The sequence below is a fragment of the Sorex araneus genome, chromosome X (assembly GCF_027595985.1).
Source record: "Sorex araneus isolate mSorAra2 chromosome X, mSorAra2.pri, whole genome shotgun sequence".
In the NCBI taxonomy this organism is placed as follows: domain Eukaryota; kingdom Metazoa; phylum Chordata; class Mammalia; order Eulipotyphla; family Soricidae; genus Sorex; species Sorex araneus.
The window spans coordinates 315,953,791-315,969,816 of NC_073313.1; the positions used below are offsets into that span (position 1 = coordinate 315,953,791).

General features: G+C 43.0%; 1 protein-coding gene across 1 annotated transcript in view; it reads right to left on the minus strand.

Moving 5' to 3' along the window:
- Window positions 1-16,026, minus strand: part of ACOXL (acyl-CoA oxidase like) — a 355,676-nt gene that overhangs the window by 226,303 nt on the left and 113,347 nt on the right. The window contains exon 10 of the mRNA XM_055123333.1: window positions 6,336-6,370. Within this exon, the coding sequence (XP_054979308.1) occupies window positions 6,336-6,370 (35 nt within the window). The remainder of the gene's footprint in view (window positions 1-6,335; window positions 6,371-16,026) is intronic.

Below are 16,026 nucleotides of genomic sequence, written 5' to 3' on the forward strand. Positions count from 1 at the left end.
CACATGGACTCACAATCATACAACACAGACACATCTGTAGTAAATGGTATGGCAGGGAACCACCATGTTTGACTGGGGTGTGCCTGTGTGAGACAGAGATGGTCTTAATCCTGAGCACTGTTTATCATAACAAAGGAGATTTAAGAGCAGAATCACCAAGGCAGTGGTGAAAACCAAGCCAGGCATCCTTAGGGCCTACACCCCTCTTTTGCCATACCAGGCTCTCTAATGCTCCCACTGTCTCCAGTAGCCTATGAGGCTCCCCAGGGCCATAGGATTTGAAGGACATCTGCTGCCCAGCTCACACTCTTGGCCTTTATGCCTCCTTTGTGTCTCTAATGTATCCATCTCACCAATACTGACAACTTGGATGGACATTTGCTTCCTCCCTTCCCCCAAGCCACCTGCAAGGATTATAGGTCTCAGTTGTAGGGCCTAAGAGAAAGCATAAAGGTTAAGGCACTAATTAAAAATAAATGATTAATTAAAAAAAAAAAAGGTTAAGGCACTTTCCATGTACTTGGCTGATCCCAGTTCAATACCCAGCACCACCTATGGTTTCCCAAGTACCACCAGGAGTGACTCCTGGGAACAGAAGCATGGAATAATCCCAGAACACAAAACAAAAATACATGGGTCAGTTTGATTTTCTCCGCCATCTCTCTCATACATAACAGTTCTGTTCAAATTTTGGAAACAGAACTGTTGATCAGAACGTTCAGTGCCAAATTTCCACTCAAAAGTGTCTTTACCCAGGAAGTCCCCAATTCCAATATTTGGGCTCTGGATCACTGTCACTGTCATCCTTTTGCTCATCGATTTGTTCGAGTGGGCACCAGTAATGTTTCTCATTGTGAGGCTCTGAGTAAGTATGAGATAGAAAATGAAAACTATTTCTCAATAGCTAGCATAAACCTCTGAAGTGACCCAGAACCACAAAGACCTGAGATACAACCCCATTTCTGAAATCAACAGGAAAAGACAGACCCAAAGAATAGAACGCCAGGTTTAGGGTGACATCTGCCCCCCATATTCCCTGCAGCCAATAGGTGGACATGAGCCAAGTGTCCAGGGACAGACAAGCAGATAAACAATGTGTAGCTAAAGGAATATTAGTCAGTCTTAGAAAGGGAAAGTATTCCTGCGTCAGAGATAGAGTAGAGAGGCTAAGGAACTGACCTTGCCTCCCGCCAACTCCTATTCAATTCCCCAAGCCCATATATGATCTCCTGAATACTTGTGTTACTCTTCAGCACAAAGTCAAGAATAGCCTCTAAGCACTGTCAGGTATGGCCGACAACAAAGAAAATAAAAATAATAAATGTAATACATCCAACTTGAAATGATCTATCTGATATTTTTTGTTTTGTTTTATTTGGGGGAGGGTTTGGGGCCACACTCAGCAGTGCTCGAGGTTTATTCCTGCCTCTGCTCCCAGGGGCTACTCCTGGGAGTGCTCGGGGACTATACAGGGTGCCCAGGATCAATCACAGGTAAGGCAAGTTGAAGGTTCCAGAGGCCTTAGGTCAAAGGCAGAAAACGGAACAGGGCTGCTGGGGCCAGAGCAGGGGAATGGAGTGAGTGCTGAACAGGGACAGAGGGAGATGGGGGTGTCAGCTGCCCGGTGGAGAGAAGCTGTGGAAGGACACAGTCTATGTTTTCAGCCTTTTGCAAAGGTTAAAGATGGTGACTTGTAATGAGGTTATATTTTCCACAATCTGCAGAAAAAGTCACCTTTCAGTGTCCCCCTAAGTCACCATGAAAGAGATTCACGATCAGAATCCTGCACCCTTGTCTCCTCCTCTGCATGGGGAGGGGGTGGAGTTGGGGGTAGGGACAGGCAGAAAGGGCACGATGCAGGCAGCATCAGAGCAGAGGCTGGTTCCTGCCCTCTGCTACCCCCAGAAGCAGCACAGAAGGGGAGGGGAGCAGAGGGTGCTGCCGACCTTGGTCATTGTCACCATTCCTAGGACGTGGAGGTTTTCCAGAAGATGGTGTCCCCCACCCCACAGACTTATGGACACTGATGTGCTTTCTGGAATTTTTAACATAAATTCCTTATATCACAGAAATAAATCTCAGGGCACACTCTTCTGACAAGGCCCTGAACTTACTGTTTAAGATGACAGGACACACCCAGGTCATATGCACCACAGGACTATCCCCATCTGGACCCATGCTACTCAGAGGTTTGCCCCCTGTATAGGCACAGCACAACTGCCCAAGTTGGGACACTGGATCACTATAAGCACTTCCCTCTGCTTCATAACAGCTAACTACTTAGTCCCACTTATCAGTCACACTGCTCCCAGAATTTTCTGTGTATATGACAGAGTACCACAGGTGTAGACCCCTTGTGTGAAAATGGGCTTCATGAACCGCCACGTGCCTGGGGTCCCAGCATCATGAGGCTGATGGTTACAGAACTCGGAATTCACAAGGGAACTTGAGGAGCTGCTCCATCTCATCTCTTTCCCCGCTGACTTGAGAGCTGGTGGCTTTATACTGCCATGTTTCTAAATACCCATGATTCCCCTTGCTCTGAACATAAGACCCCCTCAAGAGTCTGAACAAAACAGCCTGGAAGCAATCAGCCCTGAAATCACAGCACAGGATGACCATGCCAGCCAAAATGTGATGAGAGCACAGAAGGCAGCCAGGAGGAGCGTGGCAGGGGGAGCTGGGGTGGGTGTGCTCCCTGGGGAGTTGTTCTCATGTATGAACCACAAAAGCCAGACTTCGTCTCTCCTCTGTCTTCTATCCAAGTCTTCAGGGGTCTTTGTTTAGAGGAGCAGGTTCTAAGTCCCGGGTGGAAACAAACTAGCAGGACCTAGAAGGAAGCTGAGGTAGCCAGGCTCCAATCCATTCCTGCACACGCTCCCCACACTTTGCCTCTCCTCCATATGAAGTTCCAGCAGTCACAGGAAGGCTCAGAATTCTCAGGAAGCTGCTGATCAGAGCATCAGCCCCCACAGCTGGGCCTGCCGCCATCCGTCCACGTCGCCTTTGAGGACGGTGAGAGCCACTTCCTCCTAGGATGCTCTCCTTTATTGATTCACCTCCTCCTGTAAGAGTTGTGTCTACAAAAATGATATTCAAAAGAGCATACATGGAGAAGCCCCAGGTAAAAGCACCCCCACACCATTTCCCCAACACTCTAAATCCCTAGGTAAGCTCCAGGAGCATATCAGGCGCCCAGCGAAGGCAATCTGGAGCCCGAGGACAACAAACCACCAAGAATGAGAGGAACACTGTTTGGGCCTCCCCAAAAAGCACAGCCACTAATGAGTCTATACAACACTTCTCCTGCTCCAGAACAAACACTGAACACAACCGGAATCTAGCAATACACAATCCTACAAACATGTGCAGTGGGAAGGCAGCACAGAATTCCATCATGCTTAATGAGCAAAGAAAGCCCCGAAGAGAGCCCCAAAGTCTTAACAAATAATAATGAGTTCTGTAATCTCTCTGATAAGGCCATGAGAAAGGAAATGCTGAGAATGTTTAAGGAATTCAAAGAACTAATAGAGTGGACAGCCAATAAAACACAATAGGATAGGAGAGCATAAATGAGAAAACTACAAGCAGAAATGACAGAACTAAAGAATTTTGTAGGCAACATTTAAAATATTCACTGGAAGGCCTCAGCAGGAGTGTAATAGCAGTTGAGGACAGAATCAGTGAGTTCAAGATGAGATGCAGACTGTTTACAATAGCCAGAATCTGGAAGAAACCTGAATGCCCGAAAATAGATGACTGGTTAAAGAAACTTTTTGGTACATCTATACAATGGAATACTATGCAGCTCTTAGAAAAGATGAAGTCATGAAATTTTCATATAAGTGGATCAACATGGAAAGTATCATGTTAGTTGAAATGAGTCAGAAAGAGAGGGACAGACATAAAAAGATTGCACTCATTTGTGAAATATGAAGTAACAGAATGGGAGACTAACAGCCAAGAATAGTAGAGATAAGTACCAGGAGGATTGTTCCAGAGAGAAATTATTTGCCCTCAACTCATCCAGTAAGGGTTAATAGTATATAAAGCACGGATAGAACTTTACAAGAAAAAGACATCCAACCCTATTTTTTAAAAAATGGAGAAGAGATGAACAGAAACACTCTCAAAGAAAAAAAACAAACAAAGGTCATATGGGGAAAAATGCTCTATATCACTAATCATAAGGGAAATGCAAACCAAAAAAAAAAAACATGTGATATTGCCTCATACCACATAGACCCATGATAAAGAACAACAACAGTGTTGGCGTCAGTGCAGGCAAAAAGGGACCCACATTCACTGCTCATGGGAACATCAAGTGGTCCAGTCTTTTTGTAAGACAATGTGGACATTCCTCTCAAGACTAGGAGTTTGACTCTCATGTGACCCAGCAAACCACTCCTAGGGGCCCAAAAACACAATGCAGAAAAGACGACTGGAAACAACCCAAGTGCCAAGAACAGATGGCCAGAAAAAGAAGCTAGGATATATATATATATATATATATATATATATATATATATATATATATAATGGAATATGACTTAGCCGTAAGAAAAGATGAATTCATGCATTTGCTGACACATGGCTGGATCTGGAGTGTAACATTCTGAGAAATGAGGGATAGGAACAGATACAGAATGATCCCACTCATATGCAGAATATAAAGAAACATAGTGGGGAATAACTAACACCGGAAGGCAAAAGAAACAAAGAGCAAAAGTACTGGGTCTTAGAAGAATGGTTGTCACTGGGGGCTGGGGAAAATAGGTTAGGGTCACTCTGGATGAGGACTGGGTGCTGAAAGGTGGTAAAGCAATATGTATGATACCCTATCAGTAACAGAATTATAAACCACTGTACCTAATAGGAGAAAAGAAAGAAGTGCCTGCCATAGAGACAGATTGAGGGGCAAGAGAGAAATGGGAACACTGGTGGAGGAGAGTGGACACTGGTGAAGGAATTGGTGTTGGAATATTTTACACCTAGAACTCAATCATGAATAACTTTGTAATTCACTATGAATCTATTTTTTAAAGACATATACACACCAATGTTGATTGCAGTGCTTAGGACAATAGCCAGGATTTGGACTTAACCCAGGTGTCCAACAACAAATGAGTGGATGACAATGGAGATGTGGCATACGTACACAATGGGATACTATTCAGCTGCGCAGAAGACTGGAATTTGTGGCAACTTGGATGGAACTGGAGGATATCACATTAAATGAATTCAGAAGAATTGACAAATAACGGATGATCTCACTTAACTGTGGTATACAGAACAACAGGAGGAGGGAATGCAAATATCAATGGGGGCGATACTCAGATTACGCTGACCCTAATTTATAAAAATGAAAACAGAGAAAGAAGGAATTGAGTGCAGGTGAGTAAGAAGAGGCAGACAGGATGTACAGTGGTAGGGGGCAGGGACCTCAGGAATATCAGTAATGTGGAGGTGAGTTATATGTACCTAGCTAAACCACAGAGCAAATAGTACTGAAAACAGAAGACCCAAGCTACAACAACCAAACTGGAAAATGTGTGTATCGGGAGGAAAGTTGAGGAGTGAGAGGGAACCCGGGGACACTAGTGGATGGAAGTTGACACTGGTGGTGGAGTTAGTGTTGGCACATTGCATGCCTGAAATTCTACTATGAATAACTTTGTAAATCATAGTGACTCACTCAATAAAAAACTAATTGAAAAAGACTTGTGTCGGGGGCTGGAGCGATAGCACGGCAGGTAGCCAACCTGGGTTCGAATCCCAGCATCCCATACTCAGCCAGGAGTAATTCCTGAGTGCAGAGCCAGGAGTAACCCCTGTGCATCTCTGGGTGTGGGCCAAAAAGAAAAAAAAAAGAAAAAGACTTGTGTCTATCCTGTGACTTCATGCAATCAATACGCAAATATGCCTACTCTCTCACACCCTCGACGCAAAAACACACCCTGATTTTGCAACTCTTCCCTTCCCCCCCCACCACAATGAGTAAGTAGTGGCCTTAGGCAAAGATGATGTCTTCCATTTTCTTTTCTACTACTTCACGGGTTCTTGCTCCTCTGACCCACAAATCACTCGGAGTCCTGCCCTAGAGCGCTGATCTTAAGAAAATATGCTACCTGCTGCCACATTCACATAATGCCTTATTGCTCCAAACACCAATCATCCCTTACCAATCAGGCACCAAGAAACCATTTCATCTCATTGTTGTGACCCTAATATCATAAACAGAGCAGCCACCATAATAAAGGTAAAAACCATAGCCTCCCCCACCAGCATCAAAGCAATGCCCATAAGCATTAAATAAAAAGAAATTTCAACTTTACCTGTGGCTATACCGAATGGCTATGGTCAACCCAAGCTGTAATTAAAACAGAGAAATACATATTAAATAAGATCAAGAATACAAAGAACTGACAAGAAAATTAATACCATCAGGTTTTCCAATTATTCCCTAAAATGTCCCACTGCTAATGCTACCTCCATACAGAACACATTTTAACCGTAGAGCTTTAGTTTCAATCAACCTCTAAAATTTAGAGTCTAACGAAAAGGTTTCCAAATGTATTTGGCCTCCTGCCCTCTTTACAGGGGAACAAAACCTCAGTGAACCCCTAGATATATGCCTTTTTTGAGCTAACAAGAAAGAAAGCACTCCCAAGTTGCAGACAAAGCTACTACTGCCCCCCACATCATTCCAGAGTCCTAAAGCTGGTACCTTGATATGAAGGATAATTGTATTGAGCCTTAAACAGGGCTTCCGGCCGTTTGATACAGGTTAGAGAGAAGGCATCTCTTAATAGGAAATACTTCTAAAATGGGGCTAGAATTTCTTTATTTTTTTTCCTTTTCTTTTATTGGGGGACCAAGAACTGCTAAAGGGGCCCAGGAGCCACACCTGGTCATACCAGGCCCAGTTCCAAGATATGCGACAGCCCGGGTCCCTTGGTGCTGGCGGCCAATACTTCAGTGGTGCTCAGGGGACCACAAGGAACCAGAGATCATATCAGGGGCTTGTCCACATGTGCAAGACACACACTCAGATAGCACAGGGATTAAAAGCACATGTCAACCCTGATTCAACCCCTGACACTGCATAAGGGCCTAAGGTTGGTCCCCCAAGCCCCACCAGGAGTGATTTCTGAGAACAGAGCCAGGAATAGGCCCTGAGCAACAACAGGTGTGACCTTTAAAAAATAAGCAGGAGGATATGCATAAAATGGGGTCATAGGAACAAGTGGAGGATGGCACTATCTTTTCCCTGCGGAGTGCCACATCACCCTCTCCAGCAGAAGTGGAGGTGAATCCTATGTAGCAGAGCTTAGCCAGCCCATGCAAAGATCATCATGGCTGGCAGAAGATTCAGGCCAGCCAAGTTCAATGGCTGGCTGTGTGGAGTCAGCAGTTTAGCTCAACTTTCAGACCTTCAGTGTTTGCAACTGTTAAAAGGCCAAAATAATTATTTTCTCACAGAATTAATGTGAGGATTAGGCAGTTTTCCTATATTTGTGTTTCTACTGCTGCACGTGTGCCTGTGTAAGTCTGACAGAGAGGAATGACTCTCTAAACAAGAACTTCGCTAGCTCCACTCAATACAGTCAGAACCCCAAGTAATGAAAATCCTGTCCCATTCCAGATCTGCAATTTCAAACTCATCTTTGGAACTTTGAAAGTCTTTCACCAAATGAATAACAAATTGTGTGTTCAAGAAGTGTGGGGTGTGCTGCATGTGTTTAGTGGCCATAAGCCACTTCCCCACCCTGGCCGGCCACTGCCACCAATGGATGCATGAAGGAGGGGACAGAGCCACCAAGCTGGTTGGTTATCAGTTGCCGTTTACTCCGATTTCCATCTTGCCATTTATTCCATTCTCCCCACACGCCTATTCTAGTGTCACACTACCCCTCATTCCAGTCTCCACTGTCCCTCATTGCCATCTCTCCATGCTCAGTCTCACAGTCTTCGTCATGACCCAATCCTCCGGAGTTGGGGAGTAGCAGACACACATAGGTGAGGTAGCACAATCAACAAATGTAAAGCCCTTCATTCCGGGAAGCTTCTAGGACAAAATAGCATCCTGCTAGGAGATCCACCCAAGGGTGGAATTTCATCTAAGAGCATATTTCTCCTTTCCTTAGTCCAAATCCATTTAAACAGTCATGTTAAATTTACTTCTAAGTAATCTTTCTAGTCATTTTGTATGGACACAGTAAGAGATATATTAAGCTTAAGGGTGGCTCTCCTGGGGACATTGGGTGATGTATCCCAGATTACAGTCCTCAGTTCAGATTAGTCCTTCCTAACCCCAGCAGGATCCTTACCCAGTTACTTCTTTTGGGGGTCATGACAGTTTGTCCATGACCCTGCTCCTAACTTATTATAAGTTTTAAGGTGCTTGTCCTGTCGTTTTCAATGCCAGGGTAGTTTACGGCTTGCCCCGGGTTCATCCAAGTTCCTTCATCAAGACCATCCTTTTGGGGTGCTAGGAATTAAGGACAACTGAAGCTTAAGTCGAGTAAACATGACAGATGCCCAGGAGTAAATATTATTTGTAGTCAATTAACTCTCAAGTAGCAAAAGAATAGCAATAACATTGCTCTAAAGTAAACCGCAGTGCCAAGCAAGCAACCCCAGGGAACTGAAAGACCCTTTCTCGGCTAAGGTTCTCACATGAGCACCTAGGCAAGAGGGAACCCCTGTAATCTGAGAAGTGCTTTAGAAGTGATGGTGCAGGATGAGAACTCTAATCCTGCACCAGCACCAACCTGTGGACCCCTCCCCCACAGGTACAGTGGCAGCAGGAGGTGTGGCCTCAGGGCCATCAGCCACTCACACAGCTCCAGTTATTTTCCCCTTTCCCAGCACTTGAACTCACATCTCAACCTACATTACCTAATTCTCATGAGGACACCCTGGCTATCCCAAACACATTAGGCCAACAGTCCACTAGACTTTTCCAGTCAAAATACTCCCAACTCACCAAAATAATGGTGAACAAAAGAATCTGAACAAGCCTAATGTAAAAGAACACATCCCCTGAAGCTGCACAAGAGGCCCCACATAAGTCACAGAGGAGCACCAAAGAGGAACGTAATATTCTTGGAGGGGGGGGAAGGAGACCACCATCAATAAATCCCATCCAGAATCCTCCCTTGCAGTGAGAGAGGGACACTGATTCTGAACAGGAGGAATCCACCCCCATACTACTACAGTAACATGAAGAAATAGCACAGATTCCTGTCATGAGGAATGGATGAAGAAAACAGCTCAGAAGCTTCAACAGGGAATACCCACAAATACAACCACTCCGATAAAGAATTCACAGGTGAAATGTTGAGGATGTTCAATAAGCTCAAAGAAGCGGTGGAACAGGCATCCAGTAAATTAAAGGAGGATATAAAGGATATGAAAGAAACAGTGGAATGGACAGCCAATGAAATGCAGGAAGAAATGAGAGCAGAAATAAGAAAGCTACAAGCAGAAGTATCACTAATAAAGAATTTGGTTGATGAAATTAAAAACTCAGTGGGTGCCCTCAACAGCAGAATGACTACAGCTGAAGGCAGAATCAGTGAGCTTGAAGATGAGCTAAAGAAAGCATACAGGCAACAACATATAATGAAAAAAGAATTCAAGATAGTGCAAGGGCGAATAAGAGATCTAGGGGATGAATTCAAGAGGAGCAACATAAGAATCATCGGAGTACAGAAGGGCGGGAGGCAACCCCAATAAAGCAGCAACAGTTAAAGATACCATTGCCGAGAAGTCCCCAGAGCTGAAGAATGCAGGCATCCAGATCCAAGAAGCCCCAGGGGTACCAGCTAAAAGAGACCCTAACAAAAAGACTTCATGACACATCATAATTAGAATGATGAATACCACAGATAAAGACACAATACTGCAAGCAGCAAGGTCAAAGAAGGAAATTACATACAAAGAAACTTCCCTCAGATTTACAGCTGACGTATCAAAGGAAACTGTCTGAGCCTGAGGACAGTGGTGGGATATAGTGAAAAAAACTCAATGAAATGAACGTCTCAGGACTGGAGCAATAGCACAGCATGTAGGGCATTTGCCTTGCCAGCATCACATATGGGTCCCCAAGCACCACCAGGAATAATTCCTGACTGCATGAGCCAGAAGTAACCCCTGTGCATCACTGGATGTGGACCCACACACACACACAAAAATGAATGCCTCACCAACAATACTTTATCTGGCTAGACTCTCACTCAGACTTGAAGGAACAATACACTATTTCATGGATAAACAACAGCCCAGGAACTTTATAGACTCAAAACCAACTTTCAAAGAAGGACTGAGGGGACTACTGTAAGACAAGACAAACCCCATAAGCACAACAAACTTCTACAGAAAGATGACACAAACCCCATGACAACAATCTCTCTCAATGTCAATGGCTAAATGCACTAATTAAGTGACACAGAGTGGCAAAATGGATTAAAAACCTGAACATTCTGCCGCCTACAAGAAACACATCTGAACAGTCAGAGCAAACAGGGATTCAAAGTCAAAGAATGGAAAACAATCCCTCAAGCTTGGGTAGAGAAGCAACCACCAAGTAAAGGGTGCTAGGAGGGCCAGCTCGGGATGGGAGATGCAGGCTGAAAGTAGACTATAAACCGAACATGATGGGCACTTAATACTTCTATTGCAAACCACAACACCCAAAAGGAGAGAGAGAGCAAAAGGGACTGCCCTGCCACAGAAGCAGGGTGGGGTGAAGGGGACGAGATGGGGGTGGTGGGAGGGATGCTGGGACCATTGGTGGTGGAAAATTGGCACTGGTGTAGGGATGGGTACTCTATCATTGTATGACTGAAACATAACCACGAAAGTTTGTAAGTCTGTAACTGTACCTCATGGTGATTCACTAATAAAAACATTAAAAAAAAACCTCCCTCAAAAAAGCCAGGGTGGCCATACTAATACCTGACAATGTAGATTTCAGGCTGAAAAAAGCCTAGAAGGGACAGTTAAGGTCATTTTTCAGTTATCAAGGGATATGTACATCAGAAATTACAAACCTAATCATATATGCAGCCAATGAGCTTAATACTTAAGCAAAATGCTTAAGACAACTGCTAACAGACTCCAAACAGGACATTGGTAGCAACACAATAGTAGTTGAAGACTTGGAGACTTTAACACCGCCTTATCACCTCTTGGTAGATCAACAAGACTAAAACTCATCAAGGAAACACTGACTTTGTAGAAAGAAATGGAAGAGAGAGGGCTAACAGATATATAGAGGGCTTTTCATCCCCCCCAAAAAAAACAAATACACATTCTTTTCCAGTGCACATGGAACATTTTCCAAGATAGACCATATTCTGGGCCACAAAACATACCTCATTAGAATAAGGAAGATAGAAAATGTGTCAACTATCTTTTCAGACCACGATGCACTGAAGATAGAAGTTAATCACACACAGAAACAGAGAATCAAATCAAACACCTGGAAATTAAACAGTTCAATGTTGAACAATGAGCGGGTCAGAGAGGAAATCAAGAAAGAAATCAAAAGATTCCTGGAAACAAATGAAAATAAAGAGACGAGCTACCAGAACTTGTGGGGCAAAGCCCAAGCAGTGTTAAGAGGAAATTTATACCTCTGCAAGTGTTTCTCAGGAAGGAAGAAAAAGACCACAAAAATAACTTGACTTGACAGCTTAAGATCTTAGAAAATGACCAACAAAAGGAGCTCAAACCAGGCACAAGGAAAGAAATAATAAAACTTAAAGCAGAGGGGTTGGAGCAACAGCACAGCAGGTAGGGCGTTTGCCTTGCAGGTGACTGACCTGGGTTCGATTCCCAGCCCATATGGTCCCCTGAGCACTGCCAGGAGTAATTCCTGAATGCAGAGCCAGGAGTAATCTCTGTGCATCGCTAGGTATGACCCAAAAAGAAAAAACAATCTTAGAGCAGAAATCAATGACCTGGATTCCAAAAAAATAAAAATTCAAAAAATTAATGAAACCAAGAGCTGGTTCTTCGAAAAAATAAACAAGACTGATAAACCACTAACAAGGCTCACAAAGAAAGAGAACCCTAATAAACTGAATCAGATATGAAAAGGGGGACATCACAACAGAAATTACAGAAATTCAAAGGTTCATCAGAGATTACTTTGAGAATCTTTATGCCATGAAACAAGAAAATCTTGAGAAAATAGATAAATTCCTGGATTCCTATAGACCCCCAAGGCTGAACTAAGAGGACTTGGAGTACCTGAACAGACCTATCACCGTCGAGAGTACCTGAACAGACCTATCACCGTCGAGGAAATTGAAACAGTAATAAAAAGTCTCCCCAAAAATAAAAGTCCTGACTCAGGTAGGTTAACTAGTGAATTCTTTCAAACCTTTAAAAAGGACCCATTGCCAATCCTTTTCAGGGTTTTCCAGGAAATGGAAGAAATCGAAACACTCCCAGTTTCTATGAGGCACATACCACCCTGTCCAAAAGCAGACAGACACCACGACAAAGGAAAATTACAGCTGATATCCCTGATGAACATGGATGCAAATATCCTCAACAAAATATTAGCAAATAGAACCCAACGACTTACCAAAAAGATCATACATCATGACCAAGTGGGATTCATCCCAGAGATGCAAGGATAATTCCACATTCACAAGTCAATCAACATAATCCATCATATCAATAAAAGATAAAAACATGATCATATCAATAGATGCAGAGAACGCATTTGACAAGATCCAGCACCTGTTTGTGATGAAAACTCTCAGCAAAATGGGAATTGAAGAAACTTTCCTCAATATAGTCAGAGCCATCTATCACAAGCCCATGGCAAGCATTATTCTCTATGAGGAAAAACTAAAAGCCTTCCCTCTAAGATCAGGAACAAGACATGGATGCCCACTCTCGCCACTTCTATTCAATATAGTACTGGAAGCACTTGCCATAGCAGTTAGGCAAGAAAAATATATCAAGGGCATACAGATAGGAAAGGAAGAGGTCAAGTTCTCACTATTTGCAGGTGACATGATACTATAGTTAGAGAACCCTAAAGACTCTAACAAGAATCTCCTACCAACAATAGACTTGTATAGTAAAGTTGCAGGCTATAAAATAAATACCCAAAAGTTCATGGTTTTGAACTTTGCATATAAGTGGACCAACATGGAAAGTATCGTGCTAAGTGAAATAAGTCAGAAAGAGAGGGGCAGACATAGAAAGATTGCACTCATCTGTGGAATATAAAATGGCAGAGTAGGAAACTAATACCCAAGAATAGTAGTATATAATACCAGGAGGTTGGCTCCATGGCTTGGAAGCTAGCCTCACATGCTGGGGGAAAGTCATCCCAGATAGAGAAGGGAACACCAAGTAAAACATAATTGGAAATCCCGAGCGGGGAGGGAGATGCACGCTGAAAGTAGACTAGAGACTAAACATGATGGCTACTCAATACCCCTATTGCAAACCACAACATCCAAAAGGAGAGAGAGAGAGAACAAATTAGAATGCTCTGCCACAGAGGTGGAGTGGGGTGGGGGGGATGGGATAGGGGGTGGGAGAGATACTGGGTTCATAAGTGGTGGAGAATGGACACTGGTGGAGGGATGGGCTCTTGAACATTGCATGAGGGAAAGACAAGCACGAAAATGTGTGAATCTGTAACTGTACCCTCACTGTGACTCACTAATTAAAAAATAAATAAATTATTAAAAAAACAAAAGTCCATGGTTTTCCTATATGAAAATAATGAGAGAAGAAAGTGATATAAAAAAATCAATCCCATTCATAATCATGTTTCAGAAAATCAAGAACCTCAGAATTAGCTTAACTAAGGAAGTAAAGGACCTGTACAAAGAAAGCTACAAAACGTTACTTCAAGAAATAAAAGAGGGCACAATTAACATTATCAAAATGAAAATACTCCCCAAAGCATTATATAGATTCAATGTGATCCCTATAAGGATACCCATGACATTCTTCAAAGAAATGATCAAACACTTCTGAAATTCATATAAAACAGTAAGCCTCCATAAGTAGCTAAAGCAATTTGGTGGAGGGGGGGGCTGCGAAGATGGGAGGCATCACCTTCCCCAACCTCAAACTGTACTACAAAGTGGTAATAATTAAAACAGCATGGTACTGAAACAAAAACAGATCTGGAGACCAATGGAGTAAGGTTGAATATCCTTGCACACACTCTCAACTATATGAACATTTAATCTTTGATAAGGGAGCCAGAAATATAAAGTGGAGCAAGGAAAACCTCTTTAACAAATGGTGCTTGCAAAACTGGACAGCTACATGCAAAAAAAGTAAAAAGGGCTCAGACCTCTCAGACCTCTATCTAATACCATGCACAAAAATCAGATCAAAATGAAATAAAGACCTCAACAGCAGACCAGAATCCATGAGGTACATCGAAGAAAATATCAGCAAAACCCTCCATGATATTGAAGCTAAAGATATCTTCAAAAATGAGATATCATTGACCAAGCAAGTGGAAGCAAAGATAAACAAATGGGAGTATCTTAAATTAAGCTTCAGCACCTCAAAAAAAAAAAAAAAACAGTGACCAGGATACAAAGACTACCTATGGGAAGGGAAAGGATATTACCCAATACCTTTCTGACAATGGGTTAATATGAAGGATATACAAGGAACTAGTTGAACTCTACAAGAAAAAAACTAAGATGATGGGACTAGGACAAGGACTATGATGGGCCTACGACCAAAACTATGACTATGGTTGTGCTATAAGAGGAGAAATAGAACTACACTGAGGAGGAGAGAGAAATAAACTGACTGCCAACAAGCCTGCAGCCCTGCTCCTCCATCCCCCGTTCCTTCATCTGTCACCATGGGCCAGCCAGGAGAATGATTTTAAGCCACCAAATGCTCGAGTCCCATGTGCCCACACTTCTTTGAAACTCAAACTTGGCCTCTGCCTTCTAACATGCCTCATGCTACTTGCTTCTCCTCCATCCTAGGGAATGTGGAGTCTTGGATTCCACCTTCTTTCAGTCCAGGATATGGATGAGAAATAGACACACAAAAGAATCTCCGAACGGAGCAGCTCATAGCAGAGATTTCTCCAGACCCCAATTATCTACAATTTTAGAATTCCAGGAGCGCGAAAGCAGCCACATGACATCTTATGCTATTTATGACAAGCAATACAAAAGAGAGTATGGGGGAGATTGTCTGCCATAGTGGCAGTGGGTGGGCAGGATGGGGAGGGATACTGGGGATATTGGTGGTGGAAGATGTGCACTGGTGGAGAGATGGATGTTCAATCATTGTATGACTGAAACTCAAACATGAAAGCTTTGTAACTATATCTTATGGTGATTCAATTTAAAAAAATTTAAAAAAGAAAAAACATATAATCTCATCAGAAAATGGAGCGAAGAAATGAACAGAAACTTTCTCAAATAAGAAATTTGAATGGCCAAAAGGCACATGTAAAAATGCTCTTCATCACTGATAATCAGAGAGATGCAGATCAAAACAACAAAAGATAGCATCTCACACCACAAAGACTGGCACATATCCAGAAGAACAAAAGCAATCAGTGTTGGAATGGCTGTGGGGAGAAAGGAACTCTCCTCCACTGTTGGTGGGAATGCCAATGGTCCAGCCTTTCTGGAAACAATAAGGACGTTCCTCAAAAAACTAGAAATTGAGCTCCCATTTGACCCAGCAGTACCACTTCTGGGAATATACCCTGGGGGCCCAAAAGCACACCACAGAAACACCATCTGCACTCCTATGTTCATTGCAGCACTATTCACCATAGCCAGAATCTGGGAACAACCTGAGTGCCCAAGAACAGATGAATGGATAAAAAGACCATGGCACATCTACACAATGGAATACTATGCAGCTGTCAGGAAAAATGAAATCATAAAATTTGCTATAAATGTATGGACATGGAGAGTATCATAATGAGTGAAATGACTCAGAAGGAAATGGACCAATATAGAGCATAATGCTCTATATACATAAACACAT